The sequence below is a fragment of the Coregonus clupeaformis genome, chromosome 30 (genome assembly GCF_020615455.1).
Source record: "Coregonus clupeaformis isolate EN_2021a chromosome 30, ASM2061545v1, whole genome shotgun sequence".
NCBI lineage: Eukaryota > Metazoa > Chordata > Actinopteri > Salmoniformes > Salmonidae > Coregonus > Coregonus clupeaformis.
In genome coordinates this window covers 21155219-21178853 of record NC_059221.1, presented here as the reverse complement: position 1 = coordinate 21178853, position 23635 = coordinate 21155219, and the positions used below count along the sequence as shown (strand labels likewise).

At 42.3% G+C, this 23635-nt stretch overlaps 1 protein-coding gene across 2 annotated transcripts; it reads right to left on the bottom strand.

Moving 5' to 3' along the window:
* Positions 1-3866: 3866 nt before the first annotated feature.
* Positions 3867-23635, bottom strand: LOC121545662 (testis-specific Y-encoded-like protein 4). Of its 2 annotated transcripts, none has more exons than XM_041856404.2 (7): positions 22158-23635; positions 21906-21983; positions 21689-21800; positions 6904-7058; positions 6518-6594; positions 4977-5122; positions 3867-4275 (listed from the first exon to the last, which is right to left on the bottom strand). In XM_041856404.2, the coding sequence occupies exons 1-7, from the start codon at positions 23127-23129 to the stop codon at positions 4124-4126; spliced, it is 1692 nt and encodes a 563-aa protein (XP_041712338.1). In that variant the 5' UTR covers positions 23130-23635; the 3' UTR covers positions 3867-4123. The 2 variants fall into 2 exon arrangements, with proteins under 2 accessions (XP_041712338.1, XP_041712336.1); XM_041856402.2 differs by having other exon boundaries at positions 4953-5122; positions 22158-23632.

Here is a 23635-nt window from a genome sequence, read left to right as displayed (position 1 = left end):
CCATGTACCGTCAAATCTTGGGTGAGAATCTCCTTCCCTCAGCCAGGGCATTGAAAATGGGTCGTGGATGGGTATTCCAGCATGACAATGACCCAAAACACACGGCCAAGGCAACAAAGGAGTGGCTCAAGAAGAAGCACATTAAGGTCCTGGAGAAGCCTAGCCAGTCTCCAGACCTTAATCCCATAGAAAATCTGTGGAGGGAGCTGAAGGTTGAGTTGCCAAACGTCAGCCTCGAAACCTTAATGACTTAGAGAAGATCTGCATAGAGGAGTGGAACAAAATCCCTCCTGAGATGTGTGCAAACCTGGTGGCCAGCTACAAGAAACGTCTGACCTCTGATTGCCAACAAGGGTTTTGCCACCAAGTACAAAGTCATGTTTTGCAGAGGGGTCAAATACTTATTTCCCTCATTAAAATGCAAATCAGTTTATAACATTTTTGACATGCGTTTTTCTGGATTTTTTTGTTGTTATTCTGTCTCTCACTGTTCAAATAAACCTACCATTAAAATTATAGACTGATAATTTATTTGTCATTGGGCAAACGTACAAAATCAGCAGGGGATCAAATACTTTTTTCCCTCACTGTATAACTAGTTAACCTAATTTAACAACCAGGCCCTAAAGGACTGGAATCAGCTCCATGAACAACTGGAATTTCCTGACAGGTTATAAATAGCTCTCTAAAGGTCTATCAGTGAATGACATAACAAGAGGAAAACTGCCATTACACCACCAGATTTGGAAATTGCACCATGTGCATTCTACTATTATTACTCTCAACAGCAGTAAGTTGAACTGGACTGAGTTCCTCTGTAGCTCAGCTGGTAGAGCACGGCGCTTGTAACGCCAAGGGTAGTGGGTTCGATCCCCTGGACCACCCATACACAAAACAATGTATGCACGCATGACTGTAAGTCGCTTTGGATAAAAGCGTCTGCTAAATGGCATATTATTATTATTATTATTATTCCTAAAAAGTTGGGACCCGTATTGACCCCATTCTGGGTCTGGATCACAGTCTGCCAGTTGAGTATGGCTATTACAGGCTGATTGTGTTACCCTAACTTCATTTCTAATACCAAGATTTAAACAATTAAAAACAGTAAGCAAAAATAAATAACAACTTGCTATTTAATTAAGTCTGATTCAAAAATGTGGACATTAGCTTTACCTTAAAAAAACTAAAAAAAACATATTTTCTTCAAAACTACAGCATACTATAAAATTCAGCACACAAAATATAACTTTCTGTTAATGTACCCTATATTTCAAATTCCAGATGGCTACAGATAATGGTTTAAGCTGAACAGATCTGAACTCTGCACACAAAGTTAACTTTAAATATGTATATGCCAATGCCATCAGTCTGTGTGGAAAAGAAATAACATAAAAACACCAGTATTGTTACAGTAGTTTAAGAGTAGCCCTTGGCTACAGTTATGTTACTTCATCAGACCATACTCATCAATGCCTTTGAAGCAACAATCAATGCAAATATTCGCTATGAATAGCACACCTTTCAAACATCATCATTGTGACTTAACTTAACTTATTCCAAAAAAAAACGAAGTAAATGTGATGGATACCAGTTTCTAAAAGATTAACACAAAAACAGCAAAAAAACTAAACACTTTTTGAATTTCACACAAATATCGCAATGAATTTGTTAAAATATACTTAAAGATGGAATCTGGAGTAGGGGGAAACAGCGCCACTGGCCACCCCACCACCGTTATCTTTTTTGTTGCTGAGCTGAGGAGCGTTGCGCAGCACAGTAAATAATTGCAGAACATATTGTGCTCTTCAATCGCGCATGCAATGACGTCCAAGAGGAAAAAAGTGTTTGTTGTTTGCAGTCACTTCTTTGTTGTAATATCGCAAACGAACGTGGCTGTTTCACCATGAAGGATTCCAGCTTTAAAGAATTTAAATGCATACATTGACTAGAAAATGTGTAAATATGAATTAATATGGGTGTACAGCTACACAGTAATTTATGATAGAAAAGGCAAAACACTGGTGACACATTACCTATATTTACCTTATTAAACTAACAAACTACTGTAGAGTAAACTTATTTTACACAGATACCCCCAAACAATGGCAGGTGTGTAAGAAAAAATTATATGGTATATGGTCTCTAAAATAAACCAGTTTCCTTCCATGAAAACACCCACGACTAGGTCATCCCTGAGAACAAGATTTGGTTCAGTACGAAGTGCATCCGAGACGTGTTCGGGAAATTATTACAACCATTCAACAAAAAAATATCACCTTTTTACTTCGTCAAAGATCAGATTTACAATAGGAAAAGTTCAAGACAAATTTAGTTGAAGACGTTATCACTAATACCTGTCAGTAAAAGATCTAGGATTGTTTTATTGGACCACTTGCAACAAGAGATGCTCTCAAATCTTGGCGGTCTCAAACCTAATTTAATATTATTGTATTGGTATTCTTTCCATTTTGTGTTGATTAGCCCGATCAACAAGTGTAAATGAGTCATAAACTGAATGATTGACTCAAGAACTAAACAGACTACACGAAAATATACGGGTCTTCAACGAAATGAGTGCCTTTTGCATACCTTTGATATTTTAAGTAGAAATTGTACACACATTTTAAAAGCCTGTTAAATGAAGTGCACTTCAATATAGACCACATGGTAAATTCAATAAATCATATTTTTAAAGAATAAAAACGTGCTAAAGTGCCAAAAGTCAGCATTCAAATATCCCTCTGTGCACCCTCTGTGATGTCTAGGAAGATTTTAACCCACTTAACCCCAAGATTCCTCCTAGTCATTATGTTGCTTTGACAATGTCATTTTTGGCGATTATTATTTATTTAATGTGATAAGTGATTAATTTTAAGGTAAAAAATAAACAATAAAAATTTCCCTAATTTTAAGGTCAAGCCTGTTACATGAACTGAAACCTCATTTTAATATGGTTAAACTATTCCTTTTTAAATATTTTTTTTTCAAAAGAAACATTGAACATAATTATAGTCAAACCCTATTGTAAAAGCAGGTGAGCTGGTTCTACTCTTTTTGGCAATTTTCTAGTGTTTTGTGGTGGAAAACTGTGCGGGTCGAGCATAACACGTCAACCCTGTTCCTCCATAGATAGACAGGCTAGAAATGTTTTAACAATTTCATTTTTTGGGGTGGAGCTTGCATTCAATTGCCCCTCCCTGTTGCACACAACAAGCTTCCATTCTCCCTGTTAAAAGAGGGATTTTATATTAAATCGTCAACCCTGTTACTTTACAGGCACCTACAATAATATATATATATATATATATATATATACACACACACACAGTGAGGGAAACAAGTATTTGATCCCCTGCTGATTTTGTATGTTTGCCCACTGACAAAGACATGATCAGTCTATCATTTTTATGGTAGGTTTATTTGAACAGTGAGAGACAGAATAACAACAAAAAAATCCAGAAAAAAGCATGTCAAAAATGTTATAAATTGATTTGCATTTTAATGAGGGAAATAAGTATGTGACCCCTCTGCAAAACATGACTTAGTACTTGAGTGTGCTCCTAATCTCAGCTTGTTACCTGTATAAAAGACACCTGGGAGCCAGAAATCTTTCTGATTGAGAGGGGGTCAAATACTTATTTCCCTCATTAAAATGCAAATCAATTTATAACAATTTTTACATGCGTTTTTCTGGATTTTTTTGTTGTTATTCTGTCTCTCACTGTTCAAATAAACCTACCATTAAAATTAAAGACTGTTCATGTCTTTGTCAGTGGGCAAACGTACAAAATCAGCAGGGGAACAAATACTTTTTCCCCTCACTGTGTATATATATATATATATTTGCATCTCTAAATGGGAAAACATGTTTGATTAAGTTGAACATGTGCTCTTTATGACAGAATTTTAAAAGGTGAAACAAAAAGTATTTTTTTTTCACCAAGTTACAGTACTCAAAAGGCACCCAATTGGTGGGACAACCAATAGAGGTCAAAACATGGTGTCTTGGCTTTTTTAATTGACCCTGATTTTAAAATGCAGTTAAGCATTTAGAATGTATTAATAATAATTGAGATTTTGTGCATAATAAGAAAAAGGGAAACTGGGAAGCACGAACAATCTAACACTCGTCCTCTTCTTCGTCCACCTCAATATCCTCCTCGTCATCTTGGCCTCGAACCTCGCGACCTCGTGATTCATCCACTTCTTCATCCTTCTCTCTGTACGATGAGTCCTCATCCTCTCTGGCCTCCTGGTCGCTGTCATCAGAGCCTGGAGAATGGAGATGATCAGACCTTTTATAATGAGTTTCCCACTTTGAGCAAATGGCTTGATTAGCATGGGATATAAACAGGGGTTTAACACTGGATTATGGTGAATGCCCAGAAGGAATATAATTATTTTGTACAATTGGTCAAAACTCTTGATCTTAGTTCCTCCTGCAATAAAATGTGTGTGAATGGTGAAAACAGTGAGATGTGAATTGAAGTATCAGGTAACCAAAATGTATAAACAAAGCACACCTTAACACCTAGTAAACGTTTAAAAAATAACTTCCAATGATTGTACAAATACCCCTTATTTAATGTACGAACAGTCTTTGGGTCTACTGGATTTTGCAGAAAATTGGCAGATCAGTGTGAATAAGCTGCTGAGTTTGCATGTAAAAATCACAAAGTCTTCCTGAACCATTCAAATAAATAGACTTTCATCCAAACAATGACTTCATGTTCTGAACTGAGCTGCAAAGCTGACCAGCAGATCCAACAACCTTCCACATTCTATGTGGTTTTCGTATAACATTTCTGCTTGTGGACAATTTCACCTGCATTCCTCATACAGGGACATCTTACTACACAGTTCTACACATTTCTCAGGAGGTAGAAGTAAACCAGCAGACAGTGTGGCCCTAAAGGATTGGAATCAGCTCCCTTACAGTCTTCACTTACCTGCATCTCGGCCCCCATCCTCACCTTCATCCTCCTCTTCCCTGCTACGACCTCTTCCAGGCTTAGCCTGCTCTTCAGCCTGCTCTTCATCATCATCCGAGTCAGAGATCACCACACAATCATCCCTGTTGCGGTTGTCAGCTGGCTTGGGCCCACTGGTGCTGTTGGAACTGCATGTTGTGATCAGGGATGTTAACAATTAACCGTTAATTAGTTAGCAGCTGAAAATACATTTGACCAGTCATGCTTATCGGTCTATAGGTTAATTTGCATAATTGTGTGGAATTAAATTGGCGAGTGTGTATTTTAGTTAGTCATCATGTATCTTATTTATCACACACGCAGAGCATACAGAGCCTAGTTTGAGGAGCGGAATAGCCTACCACCTGTCAGACAGCGTGAGAGTAGCTCCTCAAAAAGCTGCTACTGGAGTGAAAAGTGCTTTTGTCAGCCCAGTCATCGCGTGTTAAAAACTGTTTTGATCACCATGATTAAAAATAGCCACTTTCATTTCTCAATCTCAACTCGTAATTAAAGTGTGCCTCCCATTCGCCATTCGAGTGCATATAAAGTAAACGGTAGGCAGGCTATCAGCGCGTCACCCACCACTTTGCGATGCGAACTTGAGGCAGTATAATTGTTTGAAACCTGAACATTTTACTTTACTTCAAATGAGGCACGTCTTACCTTGCTTCAAAGTAGCCTTGCAAAAATCCATCCATAGAAACATGGAGGCTATTATTTTAATAAGACTTCCTCATGCCATTAACCAGCATTTCTCTGGTGTTCAATTGGTTTTCATATCAACTTTATTTTGTTGTCCAGAAGCCAAAAGGCACAATCCTAGTCATATTAGCAACCTATCCTAGTTGTTGCTATTAGATTCCCCCTCTTTCTAAGTTTCTGACAGAGATGAAAATCTCTGTTAGAAACATATGGAACCACTCGCATTAGGTGCGCTGTTTAGAACTGTTTTCCAGCTAAATGCATTTTGGCAAATGTTTGAAAATGACATTTTATTAGCTGCTTCATTACAAGAGTTGCATTTTCAATAATAGGCTATAGCCTTTTGACTGTAAGACGATAGGCTTGCTATTGTTGCCTGTTTCCATTAAGCTCTTGATGAAAAATGTATGTTCCTTGTATGCAACTAGTCCAGTGGTATTTTACATTGACATTTTAGTCATTTAGCAGACGCTCTTATCCAGTGCATACATTTTTCATACTATGCATGCATAGTATTTTCTGTTGGTCAGTCAATTTACTGTTTGGGAAAAATGTAATAGTTTGTTGACCGGATAATGGGGATTGGTTAGTCGGGAGCAAAATTGACTGAAATTTGCATCCCTAGTTGTGATAGTTATGACAATCAAGAGACCTGTCATGTCTTGTTTTTTTACACAAAATGCTTTCTAATTAAAGTGTTTGGTAGCGTTTTAGGCTACATTATTATTATACATTACAACACAGAATAAAGTGGTAATAGCATGGTAATAGTATCATGAAGATGGAAAAGTCCTTATTGAACTTAGTTCCACAAGAAGAGGTTTTGTTGGGCAGCTTACCTGCCATTCTGCCTGGGTTCCCACAGTGGAGTCAGGTAGTATCTCAGAGGGTTTCTGAAAAGGTCATCCTTCAGTATCTTTAGATTCACACGGAACAAAGAGAGAAGAAGTGTGTGTTGGAATAGTGCAGTAACCTTGAGTGTTATAGAGCCTAAAATAAAGTCAGTTGTGTGGTCACCAGTGGATCTGTGCAATGTTCAATGGGCGGCAAATAGCGGCTAAGAGCGTTGGGCCAGTAACCGAAAGGTCGCTGGTTCGAATCACTGAGCCAACTAGGTGAAGAATCTGTCAACTAAAATGTAAAATGTGTCTGTGCTGGAATACTCCACGCATCTCAGACTGTGCACCAGCTCTCAACCTGTGCCAGGCAGTGAGCATGCTGTTACCTGTGCTATATCGTCCCGGCCAGGACTGGTGTGGTCGCTGAACCAGCTGAAGAAGGTCTGGTAGATGCCGCGTCCCGATCTCCTGGGCTCACTGTGGAGTGTCAGGTTCTGCCCGCGGTACCACAGGATGGGGTCGGAGAAAGACACCGGAGATCCTGTGAGAGGACATGTAACAGGGGAAGGATATTGTCATTATTGGCCTAATTTACACCTCTGTGTAGACACAGGAGTCTTGTCCTGTCAATATTTTCCCCGTACTGTCCGGTTTCCGCAACAGTTCTATGACCGACAACTTTCCTGTCCTGTCCCGATATAAAATTACTCCCGTCCAGTGCTCATTTTAATGTGCAACATTTTTTGACGTGCAGAAATCAGAAATAACTTAAAGTGCTCCTAATCTCAGCTTGTTACCTGTATAAAAGACACCTGTCCACAGAAGCAATCAATCAATCAGATTCCAAAATCTCCACCATGGCCAAGACCAAAGAGCTCTCCAAGAATGTCAGGGACAAGATTGTAGACCTACACAAGGCTGGAATGGGCTACAAGACCATCGCCAAGCAGCTGGGTGAGAAGGTGACAACAGTTGGTGCGATTATTCGCAAATGTAAGAAACACAAAATAACTGTCAATCTCCCTCGGCCTGGGGCTCCATGCAAGATCTCACCTCGTGGAGTTGCAATGTTCCTGAGAACGGTGAGGAATCAGCCCAGAACTACATGGAAAGTTCTTGTCAATGATCTCAAGGCAGCTGGGACCATAGTCACCAAGAAAACAATTGGTAACACACTTAGCTGTGAAGGACTGAAATCCTGCAGTGCCCGCAAGGTCCCCCTGCTCAAGAAAGCACATATACAGGGCCGTCTGAAGTTTGCCAATGAACATCTGAATGATTCAGAGGAGAACTGGGTGAAAGTGTTGTGGTCAGATGAGACCAAAATGGAGCTCTTTGGCATCAACTCAACTCGCTGTGTTTGGAGGAGGAGGAATGCTGCCTATGACCCCAAGAACACCATCCCCACCTTCAAACGTGGAGGTGGAAACATTATGCTTTGGGGGTGTTTTTCTGCTAAGGGGACAGGACAACTTCACCGCATCAAAGGGACGATGGACGGGGCCATGTACCGTCAAATCTTGGGTGAGAACCTCCTTCCCTCAGCCAGGGCATTGGAAATGGGTCGTGGATGGGTATTCCAGCATGACAATGACCCAAAACACACGGCCAAGGCAACAAAGGAGTAGCTCAAGAAGAAGCACATTAAGGTCCTGGAGTGGCCTAGCCAGTCTCCAGACCTTAATCCCATAGAAAATCTGTGGAGGGAGCTGAAGGTTCGAGTTGCCAAACGTCAGCCTCGAAACCTTAATGACTTGGAGAAGATCTGCAAAGAGGAGTGGAACAAAATCCTTCCTGAGATATGTGCAAAACGGGTGGCCAACTACAAGAAACGTCTGACCTCTGTGATTGCCAACAAGGGTTTTGCCACCAAGTACTAAGTCATGTTTTGCAGAGGGGTCAAATACTTATTTTCCTAATTAAAATGCAAATCAATTTATAACATTTTTGACATGCGTTTTTTTCTGGATTTTTTTGTTGTTATTCTGTCTCTCACTGTTCAAATAAACCTACCATTAAAATTATAGACTGATCATGTCTGTCAGTGGGCAAACATACAAAATCAGCAGGGGATCAAATACTTTTTCCCCCCACTGTATGTATAGTCACGTTACCCCTACCTACATGTACAAATGACCTCGACTAATCTGCACCCCCACACATTGACTTGGTACCGGTACCCCCTGTAGATAGTATATAGCCTCGTTATTGTTATTTTATTGTGTTACTTTATTATTTTTTACTTTCGTTTATTTGGTAAATATTTTCTTAACCTCTTTCTTGAACTGCATTGTTGGTTAAGGGCTTGTAGTAAGCATTTCACGGTAAGGTCTACACCTGTTGTATTTGGCGAATGTGACAAATAAAGTTTGATTTGCAACAGTAAAATAAATAACTGAGACAATTAACATTGAGCTCCAGTCAGTTTTAGAATGGGTAACTAGCAATAGGCTGGTGCAAAATATCAAAAAAACTAAAAGCATAATTTTTGGGACAAATCACTAGCTCAACCTCGTTTAGATCTATTATTGAATAATGTGGCTATCGAGCAAGTTGAGGAGACTAAACTTCTGGGTGTATCCCTAGATAGCAAGCTGTCTGGATGATAGCGGGGTGAACAGGCAGTGGCTCGGGTGGTTGATGGCCTTGATGATCTTTTTGGCCTTCCTGTGACATCGGGTGTTGTAGGTGTCCTGGAGGGCGGGTAGTTTGCCCCCGGTAATGCGTTGTGCAGACAGCACCAACCTCTGGAGAGCCTTGCTGTTGCAGGCGATGCAGTTGCCGTACCAGCCGGTGATACAGCCTGACAGGATGCTCTCAATTGTGCATCTGTAAAAGTTTGTGAGGGTTTTAGGTGCCAAGCCAAATTTTAGGTGCCAAGCCAAATTTAGGTGCCAAGCCACGCAGTCATGGATGAACAGGAAGTACAGGAGTGGGCTGAGCACGCACCCTTGTGGGGCCCCAGTGTTGAGGATCAGCAAAGCGGAGGTGTTGTTCCCTACCTTCACCACCTGGGGGCGGCCCGTCAGGAAGTCCAGGACCCAGTCGCACAGGGGGGGGTTCAGACCCAGGGCCTCAAGCTTAATCTCTATGGGATCGGTGTCCCGTATACGGGACGGTTGAGCTAACTTGACTGTTGTAAGTAACAGCAAACTTTCCAGGACATAGACATGTCTTATATGGTCAGAAAGTTTAAATTCTTGTTAATCTAATTGCACTGTCCAATTTACAGTAGCTATTACAGTGAAAAAATACCATGCTATTGTTTGAGGAGTGCACAACAACAACACAACTTATCACGGCAACTGGTTTGATACATTCACCTCTGAAGGTAAATAATGTACTTACAGTCAGTAATCTTGCTCTGATTTGTCATCCTAAGGGTCCCAGAGATAAAATGTAGCATAGTTTTGTTTGAAAAAATCATGTTTATATTCAAATGTAGGATGTTCTCTATAGTTATGTACTTGAAAATGTATCAATTGACCAATTCGGCACATTTGGGCAGACTTGATTAAAAAATAGTCCAGTATTGCAATGCTTCACTGGATCAATCTGAACCTTTACACATACACTGCTGCCATTTAGTGGCCAAAATCTAAATTGCACCTAAACTGTAATATTATTTAGTGGCCTTTCTCTTTCATTTCAAAGATTATGGAACAAAAAAAAATTAGAAAACTGGGCCGGCAGCCTTGCGAGGGTTAACACATTTAAATGTTTTACTCATGTCGGCCACGGAGAAGGAGAGCCCACAGTCCTTGGTAGCGGGCCGCTTCGGTGGCACTGTGTTATCCTCAAAGCGGGCGAAGAAGGTGTTTAGCTTGTCCGGAAGCAAGACATCGGTCTCGGCGACGTGGCCGGTTTTCCTTTTGTAGTCCGTGATTGTCTGTAGACCCTGCCACATACGTCTCGTGTCTGAGCCGTTGAATTGCGACTCCACTTTGTCTCTATACTGACGTTTTGCTTGTTTGATTGCCTTGCGGAGTGAGTAACTACACTGTTTGTATTCTGCCATATTCCTAGTCATTCCTTTTGTTTGTATTATATTTTACCAGATGTAATGTGTTATATTCTCCTACATTCATTTCACATTTCCACAAACTTCAAAGTGTTTCCTTTCAAATGGTATCAAGAATATGCATATCCTTGCTTCAGGTCCTGAGCTACAGGCAGTTAGATTTGGGTATGTCATTTTAGGTGAAAATTGAAAAAAAGGGTCCGATCCTTAAGAGGTTAATGATGAGCTTGGAGGGTACTATGGTGTTGAATGCTGAGCTATAGTCAATAAAAGAGCATTCTTACATAGGTATTCCTCTTGTCCAGATGGGATAGGGCAGTGTGCAGAGTGATGGCGATTGCATCGTCTGTGGATCTATTGGGGCGGTAAGCAAATTGAAGTGGGTCTAGGGTGGCAGGTAAGGTAGAGGTGATATGATCCTTGACTAGTCTCTCAAAGCGCTTCATGATGACAGAGGTGAGTGCTACGGGGCGATAGTCATTTAGTTCAGTTACCTTTGCTTTCTTGGGTACAACGGTGGCCATCTTGAAGCATGTGGGGACAGCAGACTGGGATAGGGAGAGATTGAATGTGTACGTAAAACACACCAGCCAGCTGGTCTGCGCATGCTATGAGGATGCGGCTAGGGATGCCGTCTGGGCCGGCAGCCTTGCGAGGGTTAACACATTTAAATGTTTTACTCATGTCGGCCACGGAGAAGGAGAGCCCACAGTCCTTGGTAGCGGGCCGCTTCGGTGGCACTGTGTTATCCTCAAAGCGGGCGAAGAAGGTGTTTAGCTTGTCCGGAAGCAAGACATCGGTCTCGGCGACGTGGCCGGTTTTCCTTTTGTAGTCCGTGATTGTCTGTAGACCCTGCCACATACGTCTCGTGTCTGAGCCGTTGAATTGCGACTCCACTTTGTCTCTATACTGACGTTTTGCTTGTTTGATTGCCTTGCGGAGTGAATAACTACCGTTTTTTTATTCTGCCATATTCCTAGTCACCTTGCCATGGTTAAATGCAGTGGTTCGCGCTTTCAGTTTCGCGCGAATGCTGCCATCTATCCACGCTTTCTGGTTAGTGTAGGTTTTAATAGTCACAGTGGGTACGACATCTCCTATACACTTCCTGATATACTCAGTTACCGCATCGGTGTATTCTTCTAAATTATTTTCGCAAGTTATCCGGAACATACCACAGTCCGCGTGATCAAAACAATCCAGAAGCGTGGATTCCGATTGGTCAGACCAGCATTGAATAGTCCTTAGCACGGATACTTCCTGTTTGAGTTTCTGCCCATAGGAAGGGAGAAAGAAGCAACATGGAGTCGTGGTCAGATTTGCCGAAAGGAGGGCGGGGGAGGGCCTTGTAAGCATTGCGGAAGTTTGAATAACAGTGGTCCAGTGTTTTAGCAGTGCAAGTACTACAGTTGATATGTTGATAGAACGTCGGCAGCCTAGTCCTCAAATTTGCTTTGTTAAAATCCCCATCTACAATAAATGCAGCCTCAGGATATGTGGTTTCCAGTTTGCATAATGTCCAGTGAAATTCTTTGAGGGTCGTCGTGGTATCGGCTTGATGGGGGATATAAACGGCTGTGGCTATAACAGAGGAAAATTCTCTTGGGAGATAATACGGTCGGCATTTGATTGTGAGGTATTCTAGGTTGGGTGAACAAAAGGACTTGAGTTCCTGTATGTTACTACCATTACACCATAAGTCGTTAATCATGAAACACACACCTCCGCCCTTCTGCTTCCCGGAGAGATATTTATTCCTACCTGCGCGATGAACTGAGAATCCCTCTGGCTGGACCGATTCCGAGTATCCCAAGGGAGCCATGTTTCAGTGAAACAAAGTATGTTACAGGCCCTGATGTCTCTCTGGAAAGAAATCCTTGCCCTGAGCTAATGCCCTGAGCTAATCAACTTTGTTATCCAAAGACTGAATATTAGCGAGTAACATACTCGGAAGCGGTAGGTAGTGTGCGCGCCTCCTAAGTCGAACCAGCAGGCCGCCTCGAGTGCCTCTCCTCCGCCGGAGATGTTTTGGGTGGGCCTCTGGAATCAGTTCAATTGCTCTGGGGAGAGTGAACAAAGGATCTGATTCGGGGAAGTCGTATTCCTGGTCTTAATGCTGGTAGTTCTGGTGAGTTACCGCCGCTCTGATATCCAATAGTTCTTCCCGGCTGTATGTAACGACACAAAATATTTCCTGAGCTAAACATGTAAAAAAGAATACATAAAAACAAAATACTGCAGAGTTTCCTAAGAGCTAGTCGCGAGGCCGCCATCTCCTTCGGCGACATCTTTTGCATATACAAAAGTGTGTATGTTATCGTTTGTGTGTATGCATGCGTCTATTTTTGTGTGGCTTCACAGTCCCTGCTGTACCATAAGGTATATTTTTATCAGTTTTTTTAAATCTAATTTTACTGCTGGCATGACTTACTTGATGTGGAATAGAGTTCTATGTAGTCATGGCTCTATGTAGTACTGTGCGCCTCCCATAGTCTGTTCTTGACTTGGGGACTATGAAGAGACCTCTGGTTGCATGCCTTGTGGGGTATGCATGGGTGTCTGAGCTGTGTACCAATAGTTCAAACAGACAGCTCGGTGCATTCAACATGTCAATACCTCTGACAAATACAAGTAGTGATGAAGTCAATCTCTCCTCCACTTTGAGCCAGGAGAGATTGACATTCATATTATTAATGTTAGTCCCTCTTTGTGGCACCTGACCACACGACTGAACATTAGTTTAGGTGCGACAAAACTAGGGCCTGTAGGACCTGCCTTGTTGATAGTGCTGTTAAGAATGCAGATCAGTCCTTTATTATAGACAGACTTCTCCCCATCCTAGCTACTGTTGTATCAATATGTTTTGACCATGACAGTTTAAAATCCAGGGTTACTCCAAGCAATTTAGTCTCCTCAACTTGCTCAATTTCCACATTATTCATTACAAGATTTAGTTGAGGTTTAGGCTTTAGTAAATGATTTGTCCCAAATACAATGCTTTTAGTTTTAGAAATATTTAGGACTAACTTATTCCTTGCCACCCATTCTGAAACTAACTGCAGCTCTTTGTTAAGTGTTGCTGTCATTTCAGTCGCTGTGGTAGCTGATGTGTATAGTGTTGAGTCATGCGCATACATAGACACACTGGCTTTACTCAAAGCCAGTGGCATGTCATTAGTAAAGATTGAAAAAAGTAAGGGGCCTAGACAGCTGCTCTTGGGAATTCTTGATTCTACCTGGATTTTGTTTGAGGCTTCCATTAAAGAACACCCTCTGTGTTCGGTTAGACAGGTAACTCTTTATCCACAATATAGCAGGGGGTGTAAAGCCATAACAAACGTTTTTCCAGCAACAGACTATGATTGATAATGTCAAAGGCCGCACTGAAGTCTAACAAAACAGCCCCCACAACCTTTTTATCATCAATTTCTCTCAGCCAATCATCAGTCATTTGTGTAAGTGCTGTGCTTGTTGAATGTCCTTCCCCATAAGCGTGCTGAAAGTCTGTTGTCAATTTGTTTACTGTAAAATAGTATTTTATCTGATCAAACACAATTTTTCCAAAAGTTTACTAAGGGTTGGTAACAGGCTGATTGGTCGGCTATTTGAGCCAGTTAAGGGGGATTTACTATTCTTAAGTAGGGGAATAACTTTTGCTTCCCTCCTGGCCTGAGGGCACACATTTTCTAGTAGGCTTAAATTGAAGATATGGCAAATAGGAGTGGCAATATCATCCGCTATTATCCTTAGTAATTTTCCAACCAAGTTGTCAGACCCCAGTGACTTGTCATTGTTGATCGACAATAATATTTTTTTCACCTCTTCCACACTTACCTTACGGAATTAAAAATGTCAATATATATATATATTTTTTTTTACATTTTAGTCATTTAGCAGACGCTCTTATCCAGAGCGACTTACAGTTAGTGATTGCATACATTTTCATACTGTTTTCATACTGGTCCCCCGTGGGAATCGAACCCACAACCCTGGCGTTGCAAGCGCCATGCTCTACCAACTGAGCTACACGGGACTACTGCTTGTCTTTCAGAATTTGGTCAGATATACAGTGAGGGAAAAAAGTATTTGATCCCCTGCTGATTTTGTGCGTTTGCCCACTGACAAAGACATGATCAGTCTATAATTTTAATGGTAGGTTTATTTGAACAGTGAGAGACAGAATAAAAACAGAAAATCCAGAAAAACGCATGTCAAAAATATTATAAATTGATTTGCATTTTAATGAGGGAAATAAGTATTTGACCCCCTCGCAATCAGAAAGATTTCTGGATCCCAGGTGTCTTTTATACAGGTAACGAGCTGAGATTAGGAGCACACTCTTAAAGGGAGTGCTCTTAATCTCAGTTTGTTACCTGTATAAAAGACACCTGTCCACAGAAGCAATCAATCAGATTCCAAACTCTCCACCATGGCCAAGACCAAAGAGCTCTCCAAGGATGTCAGGGACAATATTGTATACCTACACAAGGCTGGAATGGGCTACAAGACCATCGCCAAGTAGCTTGGTGAGACGGTGACAACAGTTGGTGCGATTATTCGCAAATGGAAGAAACACAAAAGACCTGTCAATCTCCCTCGGCCTGGGGCTCCATGCAAGATCTCACCTCGTGGAGTTGCAATGATCATGACAACGGTGAGGAATCAGCCCAGAACTACACGGGAGGATCTTGTTAATGATCTCAAGGCAGCTGGGACCATAGTCACCAAGAAAACAATTGGTAACACACTACGCTGTGAAGGACTGAAATCCTGCAGCGCCCGCAAGGTCCCCCTGCTCAAGAAAGCACATATACAGGGCCATCTGAAGTTTGCCAATGAACATCTGAATGATTCAGAGGAGAACTGGGTGAAAGTGTTGTGGTCAGATGAGACCAAAATCAAGCTCTTTGGCATCAACTCAACTCGCCGTATTTGGAGGAGGAGGAATGCTGCCTATGACACCAAGAACACCATCCCCACCATCAAACATGGAGGTGGAAACATTATGCTTTGGGGGTGTTTTTCTGCTAAGGGGACAGGACAACTTCACCGCATCAAAGGAACGATGGACGGGGCCATGTCTTGGGTGAGAACCTCCTTCCCTCAGCCAGGGCATTGAAAATGGGCCGTGGATGGATATTCCAGCATGACAATGACCCAAAACAAGAAGAAGCACATTAAGGTCCTGGAGTGGCCTAGCCAGTCTCCAGACCTTAATCCCATAGAAAATCTGTGGAGGGAGCTGAAGGTTCAAGTTGCCAAACGTCAGCCTCGAAACCTTAATGACTTGGAGAAGATCTGCAAAAAGGAGTGGGACAAAATCCCTCCTGAGATGTGTGCAACCCTGGTGGCCAACTACAAGAAACGTCTGACCTCTGTGATTGCCAACAAGGGTTTGGCCACCAAGTACTAAGTCATGTTTTGCAGAGGGTCAAATACTTATTTCCCTCATTAAAATGCAAATCAATTTAGAACATTTTTGACATTTGTTTTTCAGGATTCTTTTGTTGTTATTCTGTCTCTCACTGTTCAAATAAACCTACCATTAAAAGTATAGACTGATCATGTCTTTGTCAGTGGGCAAACGTACAAAATCAGTAGGGGATCAAATACTTTTTTCCCCTCACTGTGTAGTGTCAGCGTTTGCTAATCTTGCCAATGAAAAAAGTATTAAAGTAGTTGGCAATATCAGTGGGTTTTGTGATGAATGAGCCATCTGATTCCAATGAATGATGGAGCGGAGTTTGCCTTTTTGCCCAAAATTTCATTTAAGGTGCTCCAAAGATTTTTACTATCATTCTTTATGTCATTTATCTTTGTTTCATAGTGTAGTTTCTTCTTCTTTTTATTCAGTTTAGTCACATGATTTCTCAATTTGCAGTACGTTTGCCAATCGGTTGTACAACCAGACCATCTCTTTTGCCTCATCCCTCTCAACCATACCATTTTTCAATTCCTCATCAATCCACAGGGATTTAACAGTTTTTACAGTCATTTTCTTAAATGGGTACAAGCTTATTAGTAACTGGGATAAGCAATTTCATAAATGTGCATTGTCTGGTTGCTCGTCATTACACACCACAGACCAACAAATATGATTCACATCAACAACATAGGAATCACTACAAAACTTATTGCATGACCTCTTATACACAATATTAGGCCCAGCCTTTGGAACTTTGGTTTTCCTAGATATGGCTACTATATTGTAATCACTACATCCGATGGATTTGGATACTGCTTTCAAAACAAATTCTGCAGCATTTGTAAAGATATGGTCAATAAATGTTGATGATTTCATTCCTGTACTGTTTGTAACTACTCTGGTAGGTTGATTGATAACCTGAACCAGGTTGCAGGCACTAGTTATAGTTTGAAGCTTTCTCTTGAGTGGGCAGCCTGATGAAATCACCCAAAAAGTATACCTCTCTATTGCTATCACATATATTATCAAGCATTTCACACAGGTCAACATTCACAAGGCCGCAGGGCCAGACGGATTACCAGGATGTGTACTCAGAGCATGCGCTGACCAACTGGCAAGTGTCTTCACTGACATTTTCAACATGTCCCTGACTGAGTCTGTAATACCAAGATGTTTCAAGCACACCACCATAGTCCCTGTGCCCAAGGACACTAAGATAACCTGCCTAAATGACTACCGACCCGTAGCACTCACGTCTGTAGCCATGAAGTCCTTTGAAAGGCTGGTCATGGCTCACATCAACACCATTATCCCAGAAACTCCTGACGGACCACCCCTAGGTGGTAAGGGTAGGTAACAACACATCTGCCACGCTGATCCTCAACACGGGGCCCCTCAGGTGTGCGTGCTCAGTCCCCTCCTGTACTCCCTGTTCACCCATGACTGCATGCCCAGGCACGACTCAAACACATCATCATTATTTCTAAAATTAGCCGCCGAAATTGTCGCAACCCCTATTACTAGCCTTTTCAACCTCTCTTTCGTAACGTCTGAGATCCCCAGAGATTGGAAAGTTGCCGCGGTCATCCCCCTCTTCAAAGGGGGTGACACTCTAGATCCAAACTGTTACAGACCTATATCCATCCTGCCCTGCCTTTCAAAAGTATTTGAAAGCCAAGTTAACAAAACAGATCACCGACCATTTCGAATCCCACCGTACCTTCTCCGCTATGCAATCCGGTTTCCGAGCTGGTCATGGGTGCACCTCAGCCACGCTCAAGGTCCTAAACGATATCATAACCACGATCTATAAAAGACAGTACTGCGCAGCCGTCTTCATCGACCTGGCCAAGGCTTTCGACTCTGTCAACCACCGCATTCTTATTGGCAGACTAAATAGCCTTGGTTTTTCAAATGACTGCCTCGCCTGGTTCACCAACTACTTCTCAGATAGAGTTCAATGTGTCAAATCGGAGGGCCTGTTGTCTGGACCGCTGGCTGTCTATGGGGGTGCCACAGGGTTCAATTCTCGGGCCGACTCTATTCTCTGTGCATATCAATGATGTCGCTCTTGCTGCTGGTGACGCTCGGATCCACCTCTATGCGGACGACACCATTTTGTATACATCTGGCCCTTCATTGGACACTGTTAACAAACCTCCAAATGAGCTTCAACGCCATACAACACTCCTTCCGTAGCCTCCAACTGCTCTTAAACACTAGTAAAACTAAATGCATGCTCTTCAACCGAACGCTGCTTGCACCCGCCCACCCGAATAGAATCACTACTCTCGGCGGGTCTGACCTAGAGTATGTGGACAACTACAAATACCTAGGTGTCTGGTTAGACTGTAAACTCTCCTTCCAGACTCACATTAAGCATCTCCAATCAAAAGTTAGATCTAGAACCGGCTTCCTATTTCGCAACAAAGCCTCCTTAACTCATGCTGCCAAACATGCCCTCGTAAAACTGACTATCCTACCGATCCTTGACTTCGGCGATGTCATTTACAAAATAGCCTCCAACACTCTACTCAGCAAATTGGATGTAGTCTATCACAGTGCCATCCATCCCCAAAGCCAACACCTCCTTCGGCCGCCATTCCTTCCAGTTCTCTGCTGCCAATGACTGGAACGAACTGCAAAAATCTCTGAAGCTGGAGACTCTTATCTCACTCACTAACTGTAAGCGTCAGTTGTCAGAGCAGCTTACCGATCACTGCACCTGTACACAGCCATTCTGAAATTAGCCCACCCAACTACCTCCTCCCCATATTGTTATGTATTTTGCACCCCAGTATTTGCACATCATCTTTTGCACATCTATCATTCCAGTGTTAATTTACGAAATTGTAACTATTTTTGCACTATGGCCTATTTATTTATTGCCTTACCTCCATAACTTACTACATTCGCACACACTGTATATATATTTTCTGTTGTATTTTTGACTTTATGTTTTGTTTACCCCATATGTAACTCTGTGTTGTTGTTTTTATCGCAGTTCTTTGCTTTATCCTCTTTAGCTCAGCTGGTAGAGCGCGGCGCTTGTAACGCCAGGGTAGTGGGTTCGATCCCCGGGACCACCCATACACAAAAATGTATGCACACATGACTGTAAGTCGCTTTGGATAAAAGCGTCTGCTAAATGGCATATTATTATTATTATTATTATCTTGGCCAGGTCGCAGTTGTAAATGAGAACTTGTTCTCAACTGGCTTACCTGGTTAAATAAAGGTGAAAATAAAATATTAAGTTGCCCGACGACACAACAGTGGTAGGCCTGATCACCGACAACGATGAGACAGCCTATAGGGAGGAGGTCAGAGACCTGTCCGTGTGGTGCCAGGATAACAACCTCTCCCTCAACGTGATCAAGACAAAGGAGATGATTGTGGACTACAGGAAAAAAAAAAGAGGACTGAGCACGCCCCCATTCTCATCGACGGGGCTGTAGTGGAACAGGTTGAGAGCTTCAAGTTCCTTGGTGTCCACATCACCAACAAACTATCATGGTCCAAACACATCAAGACAGTCGTGACGAGGGCACGACAAAGCCTTTTCCCCCTCAGGAGACAGAAAAGATATGGCATGGGTCCTCAGATCCTCAAAAAGTTATACAGCTGCACCATTGAGAGCATCCTGACTGGTTGCATCACCGCCTGTTATGGCAACTGCTCGGCCTCCGACCGCAAGGCACTACAGAGGGTAGTGCGTACGGCCCAATACATCACTGGGGCCAAGCTTCCTGCCATCCAGGGCCTCTATACCAGGCGGTGTCAGAGGAAGGCCCTAAAAATTGTCAAAGACTCCAGCCACCCTAGTAATAGACTGTTCTCTCTGCTACTGCACGACAAGCGGTACCGGTGCTCCAAGTCTAGGTCCAAAAGGCTTCTTAACAGCTTCTACCCCCAAGCCATAAGCCTCCTGAACAGCTAATCATGGCTACCTGGACTATTTGCACTGCCCCCACACCCCACCCCATCCCCTCTTTCTGCTACTCTGTTTATTATTTATGCATAGTCACTTTAACTCTACCCACATGTACATATTACCTCAATTACCTCGACTAGCCGGTGCCCCCACACATTGACTCTGTACCGGTACCCCCCTGTATATAGCCTCCCTACTGTTATTTTATTTTACTGTTGCTCTTTAGTTATTTGCTTTTCTTTTACTTATCTATTTTTTTACTTAACACTTTTTTTATTTTATTTTTTCTAAAAATATATATATTAAAAAAACTGCATTGTTGGTTAAGGGCTTGAAAGTAAGCATTTCACTGTAATGTCTACACCTGTTGTATTTGGCACGTGGCAAATAAAATTGGATTTGATTTGATGTTATCCAGCTACTGACTGTTAGCACTTGGTGGTCTATAGCAGCTTCCCACCAGAATGGGCTTTAGGTGAGGCAGGTGAACCTGTAGCCATATTACTTCAAAAGTATTTAACATAAGATCCTCGCTAAGCTTTAAAGGAATGTGGTTCTGAATATAGACTGCAACACCGCCCCCGTTGGCATTTCTGTCTTTTCTGTAAATGTTATAACCTCGTATTGCTACCTCTGTATCATCAAAGGTATTATCTAAGTGAGTTTCAGATATTGTCAGAATACGAATGTCATCTGTTACTAGCAAATTATTGATTTCATGAACCTTGTTTCTTAAGCTACATATGTTAATGTGTGCTATTTTTAACACTTTTCTGGGATGCTTGATTATTTTTCTTGCTTTACTGGGAAGCTTGGCAGAGGTAGACATACTCTGGGTTATTTTTTATTAGTGCAGGGTGAGCTGCACATAGTGGACTTCCTGCTAGGGCACACCACCTCAGTGCTAACAGTATTACTCTGGTTCATAGGCATATGATTACTGCATACAATAGCTGTAGGATCAGCAGAGGCATTCCGAGCAGTAAGAGGGACATAAATGAGGTTATTTACATTGTGTCTTCCAACGCCCCTAGGATAATGTACATTTGCTGAATCATTATGACAACTCAGCGACACAATGGTAGGGATTAAATGAGCTGGACTTGGGTCATTGATAAGTCATTGAAGAGACACAGGCATTTTATACATCTTGTATTGTAATTTGCACTGTACTATGTATCAGACCTAGATATTGTGTGTATGTACTGATATGTAGGCTATGTGTGACATTTTAAATGTATGTATTTCAGTCTTTGACTAATAATGTTCTGTACTATGTATTATGTGTTTCATGTGGACCGCAGGAAGAGCAGCTGATGCTTTTGCAGCGGCTAATGGGGATCCTAATAAATACAAAAATTATCATTTTTAAATAGTGATTGAAGACTGAAAAATGCATGTTACTATAGTGAGGAGGGGTAGAGGGGAAAAAAACATTCAAAACGATATGTCCTCCTAAAACTGCTTACAACACAAAAATAACTGTTTAAAATATTTCCTGCACTGCCCAACCCTGTGGACTGTTGATCCTGTCCGGTCCTGTCCCGAACTTGACTCCCATTCCTGCAGGAATCCCACAGGAGTCCTGTTCCTGTGTCAACCTCTAATCTACACCTGTCAAATATGTAGGGACACCTGTCCAATGTCCAAATGTTGCATCCTAAAATCTGTTGTTTAGAGATGGTGACTTAATTTTCCATTATATCCCATGGCTGTGCCCCGTCACAGTTGGGTCCATTTACGTAGGAGAGGACAAGCAAGATCAATATGACAACTGGATCTGTCACTCACCTCCCATTCCAAGGTGGAGCTCCTTCACTATGATGAGGTTTTGGAAGTAAGGGTTCCGCCTGAAGTGGAACCCGATTCTGTAGCCAAGCTTGTTGTTCTTGAAGGATTCAATCTACGGAGGAGACAAGAATACATTTTAATTTCAGGGGAGCAATAGGTCATTTATTCGGAAGATTTTTAAAGATTCATTAAATTTTCGCTGGGATTATTTAATTACTTCAAGGTTGGTCATGTAACTGAGAGCGTCTTCATCTGTTTCGTCAATGTGAGCAGAGAGATGAGGGTGGTTCAACAACTGTTGAGCTTTGAGTCAAGAGAAATATATGTAACATACCAACACACTCACACTCAACAACATCTAGGCACATAAATCCAGGCACATGAACTGGAATCATGAAGTAATTTGCTACCATCTGGAAAAGTGTGTGTGTGTCACTGTGTGTGTTTGTATGAGTATTCAAAAGGATACTGCTGTGACCCAGAAGCCGGGGATGGCTTGTGTGATTGAGCTGCGCTGGTCCAGTTGTGGACGGCGCTGGCGGCTCATCTTCAGCTCTAACCGCTGGTGGAGCCGCGCACCTTTCTTCTCCAGAGCGTCCAGCCTCATCTGTACCTGTGCCAGAAGGGCCAATGATTGTCGGATCTCTGGGGCCATCTTCACTGATACTATGGCGCACTCCCCGTCATCGTCGTTATCTGATGGGAAAAAGGAACTTGGCGTGGAGGATGATCCAGGTATTGAGTCGTCGTCCTCATCGGGCATGTCCTCAGCATCCTCCCTGTCAACTCCACGCAGTGCAGTAGAGCTGTCTGCTGCTGCTGCCTGCGTGTGACGACCCCTTTCAGGTTTTGACCGTTCCTTTGAGGACTCACGTTCACCACGCTTAACTTTGTGTCCCAGTCTCTCATGATGTCGAACTTTTTTGGAGGAGCAGGGCGTTTGTTTAGCCTCATCTGCAGCTGCTCTTGTGAAACTAGCAAGTGCCTTGGCGGCTGCTATTGCGGACAAATCAGACTGTTCAAGTGATGTTGAGGGTCGGCAATCTTCAGCACCAGCACTTCCCTCGGTGTCTACTTTCTTTGGATCGCTAGAGACTGGTGCATCCGAAGAAGGGGCACTCTCGGCGGCTCTGACATGTGCATCAGCGTTGGTTAGGTTATTGGCAGTGACAGTCGCACTAAATTTCTCCCCCGGTCCCTTCTGCCCATCTAGTCCACTCTCGCCATTGCCATCATTCTTCTCTTCCTTGGCTGCTACTTTATCGCCATCTTCCCCATTTTTGTTTCCATGAGAATTCGATGGTAATTCACTGGACACTTCGTCGCCCACTTTTGCTAACTTACTAGGAAGCGGGGACTCACCAGCCTGCTCGGGGGACGGATATCGTTTCTTCGGTGCGGAGACTGCAGACTTTTTGCTGCAGCTAGTTTTTTTGCTCATTTTTGCCAATTAGCTTACTAGCTAAAGCAATAAACCACAAATTAGTTAGGGGGTAGTGGAATTGCTTGCTTAGATGTGACTGGCTAACTTGTTCGTTGCACAAATTACTAGCTAACGTTAGTATTTCCTATAAACAGTTAGCAAGCTAGCTACTTGCCCTCCCTTTCCGCGTAAATTTAGCTAGAGGCCTAGCGCGAGCTAGCTGTGTTCTTCGTATCACAACACGGCCCCATTCTCTTAAAAGCTAGATATCAATTTAGCAATAGTTGTGCATAATAATAATACAGTAATAACGTTATATTGAATAAAATATTGGTTTATAATTCCACATAGTCCTGAAATTGTTTATATTTGTCCTTTCCCTCACTATTTCTTCGTCTGCGATGTTTATTACATTCCGAGACAGGAAAACAATTCGCTGATTGGTTACAGTACGCCGCGCCGAAATCTTTCAACCAATCATGCAACGGGGGTAATGTTTACGTGAGTCAAGCCCAATGAGGTAT

What these genes read in the sequence shown, in the direction of transcription:
- LOC121545662 (XM_041856402.2), bottom strand. Translation starts at nt 23,129, where the DNA reads ATGAGCAAAAAAACTAGCTGCAGCAAAAAGTCTGCAGTCTCCGCACCG. An exon ending in GTTACATGACCAACCTTGAA is followed by an intron (nt 21,801 to 21,905) that starts GTAATTAAATAA and finishes TCTCCTCCGTAG; the next exon opens with ATTGAATCCTTCAAGAACAA. An exon ending in GCTCCACCTTGGAATGGGAG is followed by an intron (nt 7,059 to 21,688) that starts GTGAGTGACAGA and finishes GTCCTCTCACAG; the next exon opens with GATCTCCGGTGTCTTTCTCC.